The sequence below is a fragment of the Gigantopelta aegis genome, chromosome 6, assembly GCF_016097555.1.
Source record: "Gigantopelta aegis isolate Gae_Host chromosome 6, Gae_host_genome, whole genome shotgun sequence".
NCBI lineage: Eukaryota > Metazoa > Mollusca > Gastropoda > Neomphalida > Peltospiridae > Gigantopelta > Gigantopelta aegis.
The window spans coordinates 20,800,374-20,815,752 of NC_054704.1; the positions used below are offsets into that span (position 1 = coordinate 20,800,374).

The 15,379-nt window shown below is 37.0% G+C and overlaps 2 protein-coding genes across 7 annotated transcripts in view; one reads left to right on the plus strand and one right to left on the minus strand.

The window, feature by feature from the left end:
- LOC121375902 (nuclear pore complex protein DDB_G0274915-like) overlaps positions 1-13,188 on the minus strand; it is a 72,905-nt gene extending 59,717 nt beyond the window's left edge. For 2 of the 6 annotated variants that reach the window (XM_041503604.1, XM_041503597.1), the window contains exon 1: positions 13,048-13,188. In XM_041503604.1, coding sequence (XP_041359538.1) covers positions 13,048-13,080 — 33 coding nt within the window. In that variant the 5' untranslated portion in view covers positions 13,081-13,188. Of the gene's footprint in view, positions 1-1,463; positions 1,557-11,375; positions 11,395-13,047 lie in introns of all 6 variants that reach the window. The other 4 variants (XM_041503598.1, XM_041503601.1, XM_041503599.1 and 1 more) reach the window with 4 other exon arrangements.
- Positions 13,189-14,922: 1,734 nt separating this feature from the next.
- The window catches only part of LOC121374413 (cyclic nucleotide-binding domain-containing protein 2-like), an 11,279-nt gene continuing 10,822 nt past the window's right edge, over positions 14,923-15,379 (plus strand). Inside the window, exon 1 of the mRNA XM_041501514.1 lies at positions 14,923-15,002. The gene's annotated coding sequence lies outside the window, so the exon portion shown is untranslated. The remainder of the gene's footprint in view (positions 15,003-15,379) is intronic.

Sequence of the window (15,379 nt, forward strand, 5' to 3'; positions counted from 1 at the left end):
GAATAATTGTTATATATGCGTTTAAAGAGTGTTCCGTGATGTATCGTTTGGTGCAAAAATCATGGCCATAGATTAACAGAAACTGGGTGAAATTTTGACCAAGTGTGGTAGGGGTTAAAAACAAAATCACCCACTTAATAACGGGTATGACCACCTCTTGAATTGACCACTGCAGTGCATCGCAGGCGCATAGAATTGACTAAAGTGTTGATTTCTGCCTGTGGATATTGTTCCATTCCTGAATGAGTGCTTGACGAAGTTCGTTGACGTTAGCGGGTGGGTTGGGACGACGTCTCAATCGTCTGTCCAGACTATCCCAGACATGCTCGATGGGGTTGAGATCAGGACTTTTAGCGGGCCAGTTATCAATGAAATCAATGTTATTTGTCCTAAGAAAATTTACAGTGTCTCTAGCTGTATGAGAGGTGGCATTATCATGCTGAAAAATCGAGATGTTGGCATTGTTATGGAACAGAGGAATGACGTGATGAGCGAGAATGTCATCGCGGTAACGTTGAGCATTTAAATTGCCATCAATGACGACTAGTGGTGAACGATAACCATGGGCAATGGCTGCCCAGACCATGACAGAACCCCCACCCCCGAAACGATCTCGTTCAAGAACACAACAGTCAGCATAGCGTTCATTTCTCCTTCGGTAGACGCGCACCCTGCCATCACTACGTTGTAAAGAAAATCTGGATTCATCCGAAAAAAGAATGGTATTCCAGCGTCGCCGTATCCAACGAGTGTGTACACGTGCCCAATTAAGACGATGACGTTGCGTTAAAACGCATCCGACGTAAGGACGTCGTGCATGTAAACCGTTAGAATAGATACAGCTGTGATGACATGAACTCATGGATCACTGTCAGAACAGTGATGCTATCAGGTGTTCGTGAAAGGTAAGCATATCCTGCTCCACCGGTGGCACCCGTCGTGAGTACTATCACCACAGCTGTCAAGTCCGTCATTTCATCTAAAACAAATTGTTTTAAAAGTGTGCAAACGTTTCACCGAAGTACTAAAAAGATATGCACACGTTCAAAGTATGGTATATCATCGGGAATCAAAATGGGTCAGTGATTCATCATATTTAATAGATATAGCGTTGTTTGTATCTTAGAAGATGTAATATGCAACTACCAAAAGCGCTATATTTAGAAACAGGTTTGGCTAAACTCTTTGAACACTGAAAGGCAAAAGAATTATGTATTATGTACAGAATAAGGAATGGTATGGCTCCCGACTTCTTAGTCAGCTGCGTACCACCTAGGGTGGAACAAATGTGTTAAAAATGGCATTTATATAGTATTCAACAATTATTGATCTTTGGAATAGTCTGAAAGCGGAAATACAAAATTGTGAACGAATTTCATCTTTTTATAAACCAGTAACAACGGATGCTACAAAGTGACCTCATTCCACTCATGCAGAAATCGAAAAGAAAATGTTTTACATACCAGATTAAAATATGCCTGTAGTACTTTAATTGCAGATATATATATATCACTGTGGACTCACTATGGATCCCTCGTGTAATTGTGGATATTACTCTGAAAGCATTAATCATTATTTCTTTGAATGTACATTTTATAACCAGCAAAGACAAATTCTTTTAATATCTCAAAACAGTTTTGAACCAAATGATCTGCAATTGATATTAAACGTCCGAGACACGTTAAATGATGATGCCAATAAACAAATATTTGAGCATGTTCACAAATACATTAAACAGACACAACGATTTGACTAAGAAAACGTTATCTTGTGGTGAGGAATCATTTAGTTGTTGTTACTATTACTATTATCCTGTTCAAATATTTAGACCCAAAGTTTTTTGCAAATGTTACGTTTATTTCCTATTCGATATTTGTTTTCTTTGCATTTACATGAAAACAAACCCAAACCCCGACAGGTTTTATATACAAATCATCATATAAAATGCACGAAGTTGACTTAGTTCCACTTTTTAAAAATCTCTGTGTGTTCGGAATGCACGTTATTTCTCCTATAAATAACTAAGGTCATTTGCATATCAAAAGCATCATTCTATAGTGCGTTTCAAACTAATGTTCGGTTCTATCGTCCTATCCGCACAAATCGTAGTATGACCTATATTTAAGAAAATATCTGTAAACATGAAGCAGGCGCGGATTCAGGTGGTGAGTTCAAGTGACAAAACCTCAGTTTGAAAAAAAAATATGTATCAAATATTATAATTATATTGTGGAACACACAAGCGCGCGCGCTGAAGGGAGAGACATACATACAGAGAGAGAGAGAGAGAGAGAGAGAGAGAGAGAGAGAGAGAGAGAGAGACGTCATTTATGTAACGACGCACTCAACATATTTTAATCTATGGTTATATGGTTATAGGGAGAGAGAGAGAAGAATATGGTATGCATGCGATTGGTGGAGGTGTGAACCTCTGCACAACCCCAACCCCACTTAAGGCTTCTTTTGTATATGGAGTGGGACGTAACTCAGAGGTAAAGCGTTCGCTCATGGTAGGTCGACTGATCGATCCCACATGGTGGACCCATTGGGTTGTGTCTAGTTCCAGCCTGTGCACCACAACTGATGTATAAAGGCTGTGGTATGTGCTATCCTGTCTATGGGATGGTGCATATAAAACGTCCCTTATTGCTTATCAAAATTGCTTATCGGAAACAGTGGCCCATGTGGCGGTAGCGAGTTTCTTTCTCACTGTCATAATTCTCCTTAACCGTTTTGTCTGACACCACATAAACGTGTATCAAATGCGTTGAGTGTGTCGTTAAATAAACATTTCTCTCGTATGTATGTGTAGTCTATATGCATTTCTAGTCGATTAGTTTATAGGTTGTTAGGTTGTTTGATAGTGAATGATATGGAAATAAATTGTTTTTGGTGTTAAAGAGTTCGTGCATACATTAAAGTAATACTCCTGATGGGTATGGAGAAATAACTTAATCAGTCGACAAACTCATTTCTTCATCACTATCTTCGTTAAGGGGGACTATCACAGGGGGTATTTTATTTCTTATAAAACTATTTTGTTTTCTAAAATCTTCTTCGATCTTTATTACATGTTTAACTGCGTCAGAGAAGTGTGTAGGTGTGACAGAGTTCAATGCATGTGCAAGTTCTCTCCGCACCGTGGTCATTTTACCATCATTATGACGAGCTATGTGCCCTTTGACTTGACTCCAGATCAGTTCTATCGGATTGAGTTCAGAATGTCTTGGCGGAAGTCTTAGACACAAGTGCCCATGGCGTTCAGCAATATCATCAGTAACAAATTGCTGTGCACATTTGTTACTTTTCACAATTTCATAAAGAACTGGTTTTGTCATGTTACTCTCAAAAGGTATATTTTTGTTTCGTAGCCACGACTGAATTTCTTAATTTTTAGCGTTTAGTGCAGGACATCGTGTAATCTCAGTTAATTTGTTGTGGTAGCTTGCGTTATCCATGACGATAACAGAAGGTTCTGGTAGAGAAGGCATAAGTTGTTCTTCAAACCATTTGATGAAATTGTCATGATTCATCTCACCATGATAGTCTCCGTCTGTGTTTTTTAGCCTCAAAGATCAATTCACAGCCATCTATCAAATCATATTTATCACAGCCAGCATGACAAATAATAAGTCTTTTTTCCCTTCCCAGTCACCGAACAGAGTTTAGGAACTCTATCAGCAGCGTCTGATTTCGGCAGGTGATTGGCGGTACTTGTGCCCGGGTGGATATCTGTCCAGTGGTGGGATGTTGTGTGGTTGACATTCACCCAGGTCTCATCTTGATACACTATTAATACCCCTGTTCTCGTAAACTGGATATTTCATGGAGATAAGACAGTCTCCTGTCTGATATATTGGCGTCCTCAAAAATCACTTTTCCGGTTATAGACATATGTTGGTATTTAAAATCGAGGTCATGGAGTGTTCTTCGTAAAGTTGATATGGATATGTTGATTCCACATTCCTCCCTTAAAGCCACGTTAATCTTATGTAATGTAGGTAATTCGCCCTCTCTATAAAATCTGTATACTCGTCGTCTAATAACATCTTTATCAAATAAATCGATGAGTTTTCGGTCGCGTTTTTTAACAGTGATTTCTGTGCTCGGATTCGTAGAGCTTAGATTTTTCACAGTTCTTTTTACTGTTGAAACCGAAACTTTAAGTGCAGCGGCAACTCGATCGACAATTCGATAAGAAGCATACCTAGGTCTACCGCGCTGATATTCATCTTCACAATAATCGAAAACGTTCTTAATACACGATTTTACATCAACTGAAGTGTTTTTCGATTTACCCATATTTTTCCTCAAATATCAATAACAAGAATGTCGACTAATACATTTTCAATGAATTTATATACCCTACCTAACTTGTATTTTACGTGGGTTTACACATTGCTACAATAGCACGTGCAGTCATAGATCGAAATAATGATGTTATTGACCAAGCAATGCTATCGTATTTTGGACATTCAGGGCTGTGTCTGCGGGATGAAAAAGTGGTGGTTGAACCCATACGAGTCCGAACAATAGCCCTTTGGTTTTTCGCATTACAAATGTAACACCCCACCCCCAAACCCCAGCCCCTAGCACCACCATAAATACTATATATATATATATATATATATATATATATATATATATATATATATATATATATATATATATATATATATATATACGTATGAGTTCCCAATTTAGAGGCAAATTAAATAACATTTTTATTATTATTTGATGTTGGTGGCCTTTGACATTTTATCCCCCCCCCCTGGTCTTCTGGGTCCGACCCTGCATTAAATTTATTTATAAATTTGGAAAGCACATTCCTGCGGTGTGTGAGGTGATTTGTGTTTATTACTGTGCTACACCTCAGTTGTGTTAGGTTAGGTATGGTATGCTAATATATAACTGATATAATAAAATAAAAATACATAATACATTAGCTAAATTGATTAAATATAATGCACCTACAAGAAAGGGTTACATGTTCTGTTTGTTTACATCTATGTTTAACGGAAAGATTAGACAATGCTGTTACACACTGCAAAACAATAATAACCTTGATTTAGTGAAACAAGCTATAATGGCCTTCACATAGCCTTAGATCCCAATCTTTTGATATGCAAATGACCTTAGTTATTTATAGGAGAAATAACGTGCATTCCGAACACACAGAGATTTTTAAAAAGTGGAATTAAGTCAACTTCGTGCATTTTATATGATGATTTGTATATAAAACCTGTCGGGGTTTGGGTTTGTTTTCATGTAAATGCAAAGAAAACAAATATCGAATAGGAAATAAACGTAACATTTGCAAAAAACTTTGGGTCTAAATAATTGAACAGGATAATAGTATTACCAATTGGGCTGTATGAGAAGATAAAATGTTAATAATAAAAACTGTTTATCCATCGACTACTTCTCTTTATTTTCCTTTACTTTTCTTTATTGATTGATTGGTTTATTTATTGAATATTGCAATCAATCAAAGCTACTAAAAACATTTATATAATAACCAGAAAACTGGATTTACAAAAAATAATAATTTAAGCAAGGTTATTACGAAATATGTACTTTAACGTTACACCCACACCCCCACCCCCACCCCCCACCCCCGAAATAGCCGACACTATTTTACGCTTCTTAATAACTAGGATTAATGCCTTTAAATCGAAAAGGCAACGACTTGTGTAGGTCGCAAACCGTAAGTAAAGATGAATGCACATTACGTTACGTTTGCAACTGCATTAATACAAGCTATAGAAACTATTCACATTGTTACATGTATGCCAGACAAATACATACATGTTGTAATATTAACGATAATGTTATCGTACTCAGTCGATTACTTTGGACATTTCTTGGAATACGACTACATGAGATATTGCGCAAAGTGTAATAATAACTTTTTGGTCAAACTAATAGCTAACCATTGAACCGCATCGAACCACCGTGTAATTAGAAGTTTATATGTTATCAAACGATATATTTTCCGTAGCTGAAATATTAGTACTGATGTTTGACAGCATTGAAAGCAGTAACACTTATACTCCCCCACCCCCACCCCCCAAAAAATATATATTGTCTTGTTATTACAAACTAAACTTAATTGTAGAGAAAATATACCTGCATTGGTCTTTAAAATATAAATTTCATACTGATATGATGATTGCATATTCATAATTTTAATACTGTTTCAATGTAATGCGCGCACGCGCACACACACACACACACACACACACACACACACACACACACACACACACTACCACTACCACCACCATCACCCGAAAATTGAAAACTCCTACATCCACACTGGAAACAAAAAGATGATAAATTCAAGTGGTTATATTGTCTGACAAGCTTTCAAATACGTTTAATTACTTTTATTTATTTTCTGTTTGGAGTTTTAAACAGATAGAGAAAGTTTGTTGATTGCCTCCCACATTGATATTAATATTAACGGTCTCTGCACATTTAATCGAAGTTACCATCAAAATACGTAAACATCCCAGAACTACAGCTGCTATTGTAGTATTTGGTGTGTGTGTGTGTGGGGGGGGGGGGGGGGGGGCAATAAAGATCGATAAGTAGATTATTTGATAGTTTTGCTTCCTGCTTTCATTTTAGGATTTGGTGTTTTATTGAACTTGCTCCTTATCGATTCTGCCGTCAATATGATTGTGATATCACAGGCAGCGAACACCAGCTCGCGGTAAGCCCCACTTTGAGAAAATCAGCTTAACTACCTAATCTTCTAACTAACATTGATTGGGACTATAACAGGCACCTGTCATTAAGAAGTTACACCGTCACCAGCAGGGCAAACACCCCGGCAATCAAGACGTAAAATCTGCCTTTATGTAACAGCATGTTGCCGTGTGCCTCACTCGTATTTACTTATTTGTAATATTTCTGCAGTAGCAGTCGGCAGTAAGTTCGTTCATTGGTATTCTTTTTATTTATTTTTTCTATCAAATTATTTTAAATTCTTCCATTTTTCATTTTCGTGTTATTTTGCTCTGTTTTTAGTTGATTGCGAATAACTTAAAACTACTCAAGTTGTGTGGGGCAGAGGAACTAATAGTTATTATTGTTACATTTTTAAAAGGTGGATCTCATATGTTTTCATACCACGACCACCTTGTTTTACGCACGTTAGGCTGTTTAAGTGGTTTCATTCCTATATAAAAAAATAATACGTAACCTATACATTTGATGGTAATTTGTTTATATATATATTTAGATTACAATTTTTTTTAAAGTGTTATGTGAGGTGGTGTGCGTTTAAAAACTAATAACATGTTTTTATGAGTTGCCTGTCAAATCATCAATCTTTTGATGCAAACGGACTGTAGCAGACAACAACACATTTTGGAAATATCGGATTAATCTATCCTTAGCAGTCAATATGACGTCCATAAAACAATCAATATAGATATATTTGAGTACAAGTGATCGTTATACGTTTTGCTAAATTCTGAATTGGAAATGAATCTTTCAACAATGTTTATAAAAAAATTGTATACGGTAAGGCTTTTTTTTTTAAATTTTCAATAATGCACCTGCGTCAGATCTTGTCTCATCACCTTTTTTTCAATTTTAGCATATTATAATTTCTTTTGTATTGTTATATTTGTTCACTTTCTTCTTCATTCTCTTTTATCACACTTATTTTTCTTTAGAGGAGCATGGGTTTTCTATTTTCTTTTTAAAATTTTGTTTTGTTTTGTTTTTTCTCTCTTTCATTTTATTGTTTAGATTTGTTTTAACATGGTCGGATTTATAATATCCAGAACGCACCAAGTATCCCGACTATCAAGACGAGTAGGTCCGTATTCAGGAAGGAAGGAAATGTTTTATTTAATGACGCATTCAACACATTTTATTTACGGTTATATGGCGTCGGACATATGGTTAATGACCACACAGATAACGAGAGAGGAAACCCGCTGTCGCCACTATTGGTGTGCTTCCATAAGAAAACTCTTCAAGCACGGCTGTCGTGGGCACAACCGTTGACTTTGTCAGAGAGTTCTGTCAAAGAAACATATGCGGAGTTAGGGTATTATAATGAACAGGAAGTAAACTACTGATTAAATCACCTACATACCCTGTTTCTCAGATGAACTTAAGCTTATGAATGTCAAGGGCTTAGAGTCGACAGTGAAGAACTACTGAATGGTTAGTGGCATTGTACTGAATTTAGTAACTTATAAATTAATGACCAATTACAATAGCGTTAATGGCTGCTGAACATAATACAAGAATATAATGTTTCAGACAGAGGGCATTTATTTGTTTTGTTATTATATTATTTGAAAGAAAGTCGTTTACAGCCATGATAAGCAGCCAGGTTTTCTTAAGTAAAAGCTGAATTTGTTTAAAGACATCCTATAGCACAATGATTAACTAATCAATGGCTAATTGGATAATTGTGACGTAGATTTCTGTTAAAATTAATTTTATTCTACAGTACACCTATTACTTAATTATCGGCTATTGGATAATTCTGACAATGTTTAGAGGAAATCCATAAACTTTCACATTAGCAGCAAGGGACCTTTTATATACACTTTCCCACAGATAGCACATACCATGGTCTTTGATTTACCAGTCCTGGAGCACTGGTTGGGGTGGGGAAAGCCCAACAGGTCCGCCGTGCGGTTCGATCCTATGACGAGCTAGTTCCCGCCGCGTTTTGAAAGACGCCACCTTATTAATCATATATATCTTGTAAACTAGTATTATATTACTTGTATTAAGCAGTCTTAACATACCACCTTAATGTTCACACAGGGGCGGGACGTAGTCCAGTGGTACAGCGCTTGCAAGATGCGCGGTTGGTGTGGGATCGATCCCCGTCAATGGGCCCATTGGGCTATTTCTCGTTCCAACCAGTACACCACGACTGGTATATCAAAGGCCGTGGTATGTACTACCCTGTCTGTGAGATGGTGCATATAAAAGACCCCTTGCTGCTAATCGAAAAAAGTAGCCCATGAAGTGGCGACAGCGGGTTTCCTCTCTCAATATCTGTGTGGTCCTTAACCATATGTCTGACGCCATATAACCGTAAATAAAATGTGTTGAGTGCGTCGTTAAATAAAACATTTCTTTCTTTTTACTGTTCACAAAAAGCTTCTATTCGAGTACAAGCTGACCTGAATTTATGCCAATACTTGAATCAAGTTTAAGTTCTTTATACATCATTTTATATATCATCTGTACGTCACATGAGGAATATAATGAATATAATGTCCATGTGCACAAGAACAAGTAGATGGGCACAACAAGAAAATATATCAAAGTACATTACACCGAAGGGCTGTGTTTACTAAAACCCTAAATTTCTCCGATACAAATTCCCAAACAGAAATCATAAATATATTTAATTGAAATTAAAATGTTCTTTTACTACCACTATTGCTATTTCTACTAACCACCACCACCACCACCATCACCATCACAGATGACGACGATTTTAATCTCTTTTTTAAAAAGTATTCAATATACAAAATGTTGGCTACTTAAGGAATCAACCCACTTATTTTTCATTCACTGTTCCAGAAATAGCCTACATGGCGACCGCAGAAGTATGCTGCAATCAGGCGAGGCCTATGAAAACAAAATTAATGTCACCGCTGAATGGCTTCAACAGGCTGAGCTTGAGAGAGAAGATGGGCAGGCTCGGCGGATCAGCCAGCGACGGGAAGTTCTTTAATCTGACACAAACCCTGATAAAGGAGAAGCTGAACGACATGCCAAAGTACGGGGTGTTCGCCACTCTCGTCCAGCGCATACAGCCCGCACTGGACAGTGGTGCCAAACCATCGGCGGCGAACAGCTGGACGCAGCTCCTCAACATGAAGAGAAGCACCCTGAAATCACAGCTGTCCTTCAGCCACAGCCCGCAGATGCAGCGCGATGTCTGGAGCCACCTGAGGCGGGAGAATCAGCTACCGGACAGCGAACAGAACCCCGACAGGTTTACTCTGGAGGAGGCCAGCGATCCGCAGTCGGCGGAAGCCGTCAGGCAGGTGAGGTCAAAGATATCCAGCAGTCTGAAGCTACCCATTGGGAATCTGGCTAGAATGGCGAGGCTGAGGCAAAACGTCCGGTTGATAGAACAGAAATTCAAGTCACATCTACGTTCAAGACAGATGCTGGATGCTCATGCCACGCAGGGGGGTCGTAGTGCGTTTCACGAAGCAGACGACACGTTCAAATACAGACCGTCGAGGTTCACCAAAGCAGGCCAGGTTAGTAGTACTTCATATTTAATTGCATAAAATAATGAAGTACTGTCTAAAACTATCCCAACTTTAAACGCATTTAGTGTTTCACCCGAACTGTGCAGCCTTCCTCAAAAGTAAAAGAATTAAATAAATATCTTGATAATGTGGTTTAGAGGATCACACAGCTTAAGAGCTAATTACGGTATCAACGTATTAAGTTTAATACGCACAACAGACAGTATATTCTTGATATTAATGTCAGTAGAAATAGAAATAGTTTCTCGTATTAATCCATAACGCGAACAGCATTGGTGATTCACTGGTTTGTTCTTTGTTTCAAATGCAATTAAATATGTTCTAAATTTCATTGTATATATAGCATCGATCATTTGCCTAGTTCGGTATGAGCACTTGCACTTAGAGATGATGCGTTTTTGTTTATTTAACGATCCTTATATACAATTTTATATTGTATATAATATAATGTTAAATGTTTCTGATAGCTATATATCCTGTCATTTCTAGATATAGCTTAACACATATGCAAACATAGTTGATATATATGTGTCTTTTTAATAAGTATACTGATGTATAATTATAGCTAAGTGCAGTGGCGAAAGGAAATAACCAATGACAATATAAATATTTAGTAACAACTTCGAAAGTTGTAATGGCTGTTTCAGGGTAGATTTTCCCTAACCATCTATAAAATTAAATAATCTGACATATTTATCAAACCTTTCCCCGTACTACCCGCCTCCTATAACGTATGCTATTTCCCATTGTTATCCAACGTGAGTATTCCAGAAGTACCCTGTTTGTTATTTTCATCACTTGTGGTAGAGATTATTAATTTTATTATCCACATAGTTCAATATATTCAGGGAAATATAACCAGTATTTTGCTTACTTACCTATTCTCGCGGAAATTCCAGTCATCAAACTTCTGATACCAGTTTAAGGGGGGGGGGGGGGGGGGGGGGGGGTATTTTCACCACCACACAGTAATACTTGTAAATGAGGGGGTGGGGGATATAAGCAAAACACCTTATATTACTGATTCTGTTAAATGACAGAGGCGGCGCTTTTACTCAAAAGAGCACCTGTTAAAATGACTAAATAAGTATCACTTACCCCACACAGGTGTTCCAATCTAAACAAAAACAAAGAATTCTCAGTCATAATTTGTAGAGAAATAAAGGGAAACATCCATACAGTATTTTAATCTTGCTTCTTTAAAAATCGAAACAAAAAACGAGAAAATACAAATTGTTATTTTATTTAGACAACTACAATTGCTGTATATTTAAAACTTGCGCTAACATATTTAATAAAACTGCATTAACAGATTTAAAATAAAAGCAGTTAAACAGCTTAGCACAAGAAAATGTTATGATATCGAACCTTATAGCATAAAGTGTTTGTTGCGATTAAAGGGGGGGGGGGGGGAGGAGGGGATCATTTAATAACTACTATTGATATACAAACTAAACTTTATAAAATAATTTGTATCTAATTGCATTTTATAAAATCAAATCAAATCATAGTGAGAGTGAAGGTAATACATGAATCCTAACACGAGTTTTGTAAAGTCAATACGACTCACATGCGAGTGTAATAATTTCTTTAATATCCATATTATTATTATTCATATTATTTTGTGTTATCCACATAGTTCAGTATAACCGAGTTAATAAAAATCATACGAAGCACACATGTAATAACAAGTGTAATGACGTAATTTTGGGAATCGATGTCATCACACGACGTTGCTTGTCCAGTCCTGTCCGAACCAAATTGTTAACAACTACGAACAATTACTCTCCTACCTTTAATTGCCGTTAGATTTCCTCCAAAGTTTGTCCAGAGACAAATCTTGAAAAAAACAATTACAATGACACAGATTCCACATACCAGATGATAACCATGTCACCTGTATCGACTTCGCTGAGAGCGCATAGGGAAAAAAGCATGTAATTTTGTATCAGCTGCCATTTTGACTTTTTATGGAATATTCTTCAAGAGGGGTGAAAGGATAGGACTTAATCTAACGTCATAACATGTTATAATATAAAAGCAAACGTGATGACGTCATATTATTATTTTTTATTATTATTATTATTATTTTAATGATACCACTAGAGATCATCGATTTCATATTAATTGTGTCACATACTTTGGAGGCTTTCACCCCTCTTGAAGAGTACTCCATAAACAAGCAACATGGCAGACGGAAGAAAACTTCATGTATTTTTCCCTATGCAATCTCAGCAAAGACAATATCGGCGACATCGTTGCAGTCTCGTGTGTGGAATCTGTATATTTCTAGTGGGTTTTTTTGCGATTTGTGTCTGGACAAACTTTGGAGGAAATCTAACGGCAATTAAAGGTAGGAGAGTAATTTTTTGTAGTTGATTTGGTTCGGACAATAGATCAGACTTTGCAATTATTTGCTTGCGAAATATGACGTCATTTTATCATCTCCTAGTTGTGGTTGAAACATTTTGAGACGACTCTTGTTATTGATACCCCCCCCCCCCCCCAAAAAAAAAAAAAAAAACACAAAAAAAATTACACAAAAAACCAACAAACAACAAACAACAAAACAAAACAAAACAAACAAAAACAAAACAACAAAACAAAACAAAACAAAACAAACAAAAAACCGACAACAAAACAACGACAAAAACAGCCCACAATAATAATATAGATAATAAAGAAATGAACACTCGCGTGTGTGTGTGTGTGTGTGTGTGTGTGTGTGTGTGTCAAAATAATGTCATTTTGGTGAGTGACGTCATCTTACCTTCATAGATCTTCGCGTTATAGAATACTGCATCTAATTAACAATGACAACACGAAATAAAGTTATAATGAACGTTACTTTATTAATGAAATATAAAATGGGGAAGCAATGTCACGTTATGACGTCGCTTCCTAAAATTACGTCATTGGTTGATCACGTTATTACACGTGTGCTTCGTATTTGTTTTTAATTAGATTCTACACCAAAAACCTTTGCTTGTTTTAATATATGGTTATTTCACATGATTATGTAACCCCCCCCCCCCCCCCTTCAACTCTGCCAATAAAATAAACTAGAAATTTTTTTGTTTTTGTTTAACGACACCACTAGAGCACATTGATTAATTAATTATTAGATGTCAAACATTTGGTAATTCTGACTCGTAGTCAACAGAGGAAACCCGCTACATTTTTTCTAATGCAGCAAGGGATCTTTTATGTGCTCCATCCCATAGACAGGATAGCACGTGCCACGGCCTTTGGACTGATGCACTGGCTGAAACGAGAAATAGCCCAATGGGCCCACCTACGGGGATCGATCCCAGACCGACCGCGCATCAAGCGAACGCTTTACCACTGGGCTACGTTCCGCCCATGAAAGCATAATCCTATGCCAATCCCACCGTCATAAAAAGACGGCATAATTATCGTTTAAAACAACAAAGCTTAACTCGACAACACATAGCATGTGATTTGCCGTGTTATATATATTAGTTTAATTTATGCAATATTTACCAGTAACAACTATTTCCACAATCTTATTAAGCAGACACATCCTGTCTAATGTATATGGAATTACAGCTATATGCATTACACTATAATTAAAACAAAAGTTTTAAAAGCATCCACTTTAAAAACACGACAAAGTTAAAAACTCGAAGTTTTGTCTGTATACTATAGTTAGACTTCTTCAAGTGTACGAGGAAAGCAGAAAACTCATAGGTATAAAACAGGTTTAATGCAATAAGTGCGCTTGGCTGAAACTTAAGTTAACTAATGAATAAAACAAAATCAGCAGTTTTGGACCACAAACTGAGTTTTAAAAAAGAAGAAAGAACCAACAAGCTGAGATTGAAACAAAGTCCAGTCAAGCAGGTAGATGTTCACTGGCTACTCAGATCATACTCATTAAATACATTTGGCAACACACCTCAAACGATGAATCCAAATCGTTTCAACCAAATTATGCTTGGCTCATATAGACTGGATGCGGCGCGTGCGTGCGGTACGGCTAAAAAAATTTATCAATTTTTTCTTTTTTTTAATCAAATTACATTAGTTTCATTGCACCGAGTACGTTCGAAAACGCACGCGGCCAGACTTAATGAAATAATCGTATATGGATTATATGTTCAAAACGCAAGCCGCAAACAAATCATCGCAACAGTCTCGTCGCACGCACGCACAGCATTCAGTCTATATGCGCCTTTAGACTTGAAAAGCAATTCTTTGAAGGAGAGTACAACTGAAGGTGTGACCTTGAATGTACATCAAGTATACAAATACCTGTATATGTTACAGTCAATGTCATTGAAATTTGTTGACTGGCAGATTCATTTTACAAATTGACTGAAACATTGGGTATTTTATTTGATAAACTGACTGAAAATGAGTTTGATGAAAGTGTGAACACACGTAACAATGATTTGCAGGGTCGGTGGGGTTCAGTTGAAATTCGTGATACAGTAAGTACTACGAGGTTCTTAACACACAGGGCACTTCTTTATTACAAAGGTACAAGTTTGTAGTTCTAGGGGCAGGTACCTCATGCCCCACACCCCCCCCCCACCCACCCACCCCCGCTAGTTACGGTCGACGTTTGTACAACATGTTTTAAAATGTTAATGTTTTTAAGTAAAGTGAATAAAAGGTATGCATTTTTTTTCAGGCACTGTTACTTTTCCAACGTTACGCACGCACCGTTATCATTGTTCGACAGTGGATTTCTCTCATCAAGTGAGTACACTGTTAGTGTAATGTGTTTTAGTGATACTTAATAATTATGCATATATGTACTAAAATAACATAAACACTTAAGACGGAGTGACAATAATATCAGAAAGAAAGAAGTGTTTTATTTAATGACGCACTCAACACATTTTATTTACGGTTATATGGCGTCAGACATATGGTTAAGGACCACACAGATTTTGAGAGGAAAACCGGCTGTCGCCACTACATGGGCTACTCTTCCGATTAGCAGCAAAGGATCTTTTATTTGCGCTTCCCACAGGCAGGATAGCACAAACCATGGCCTTTGTTGAACCAGTTATGGATCACTGGTCGGTGCAAGTGGTTTACACCTACCCATTGAGCCTTGCGGAGCACTCAAT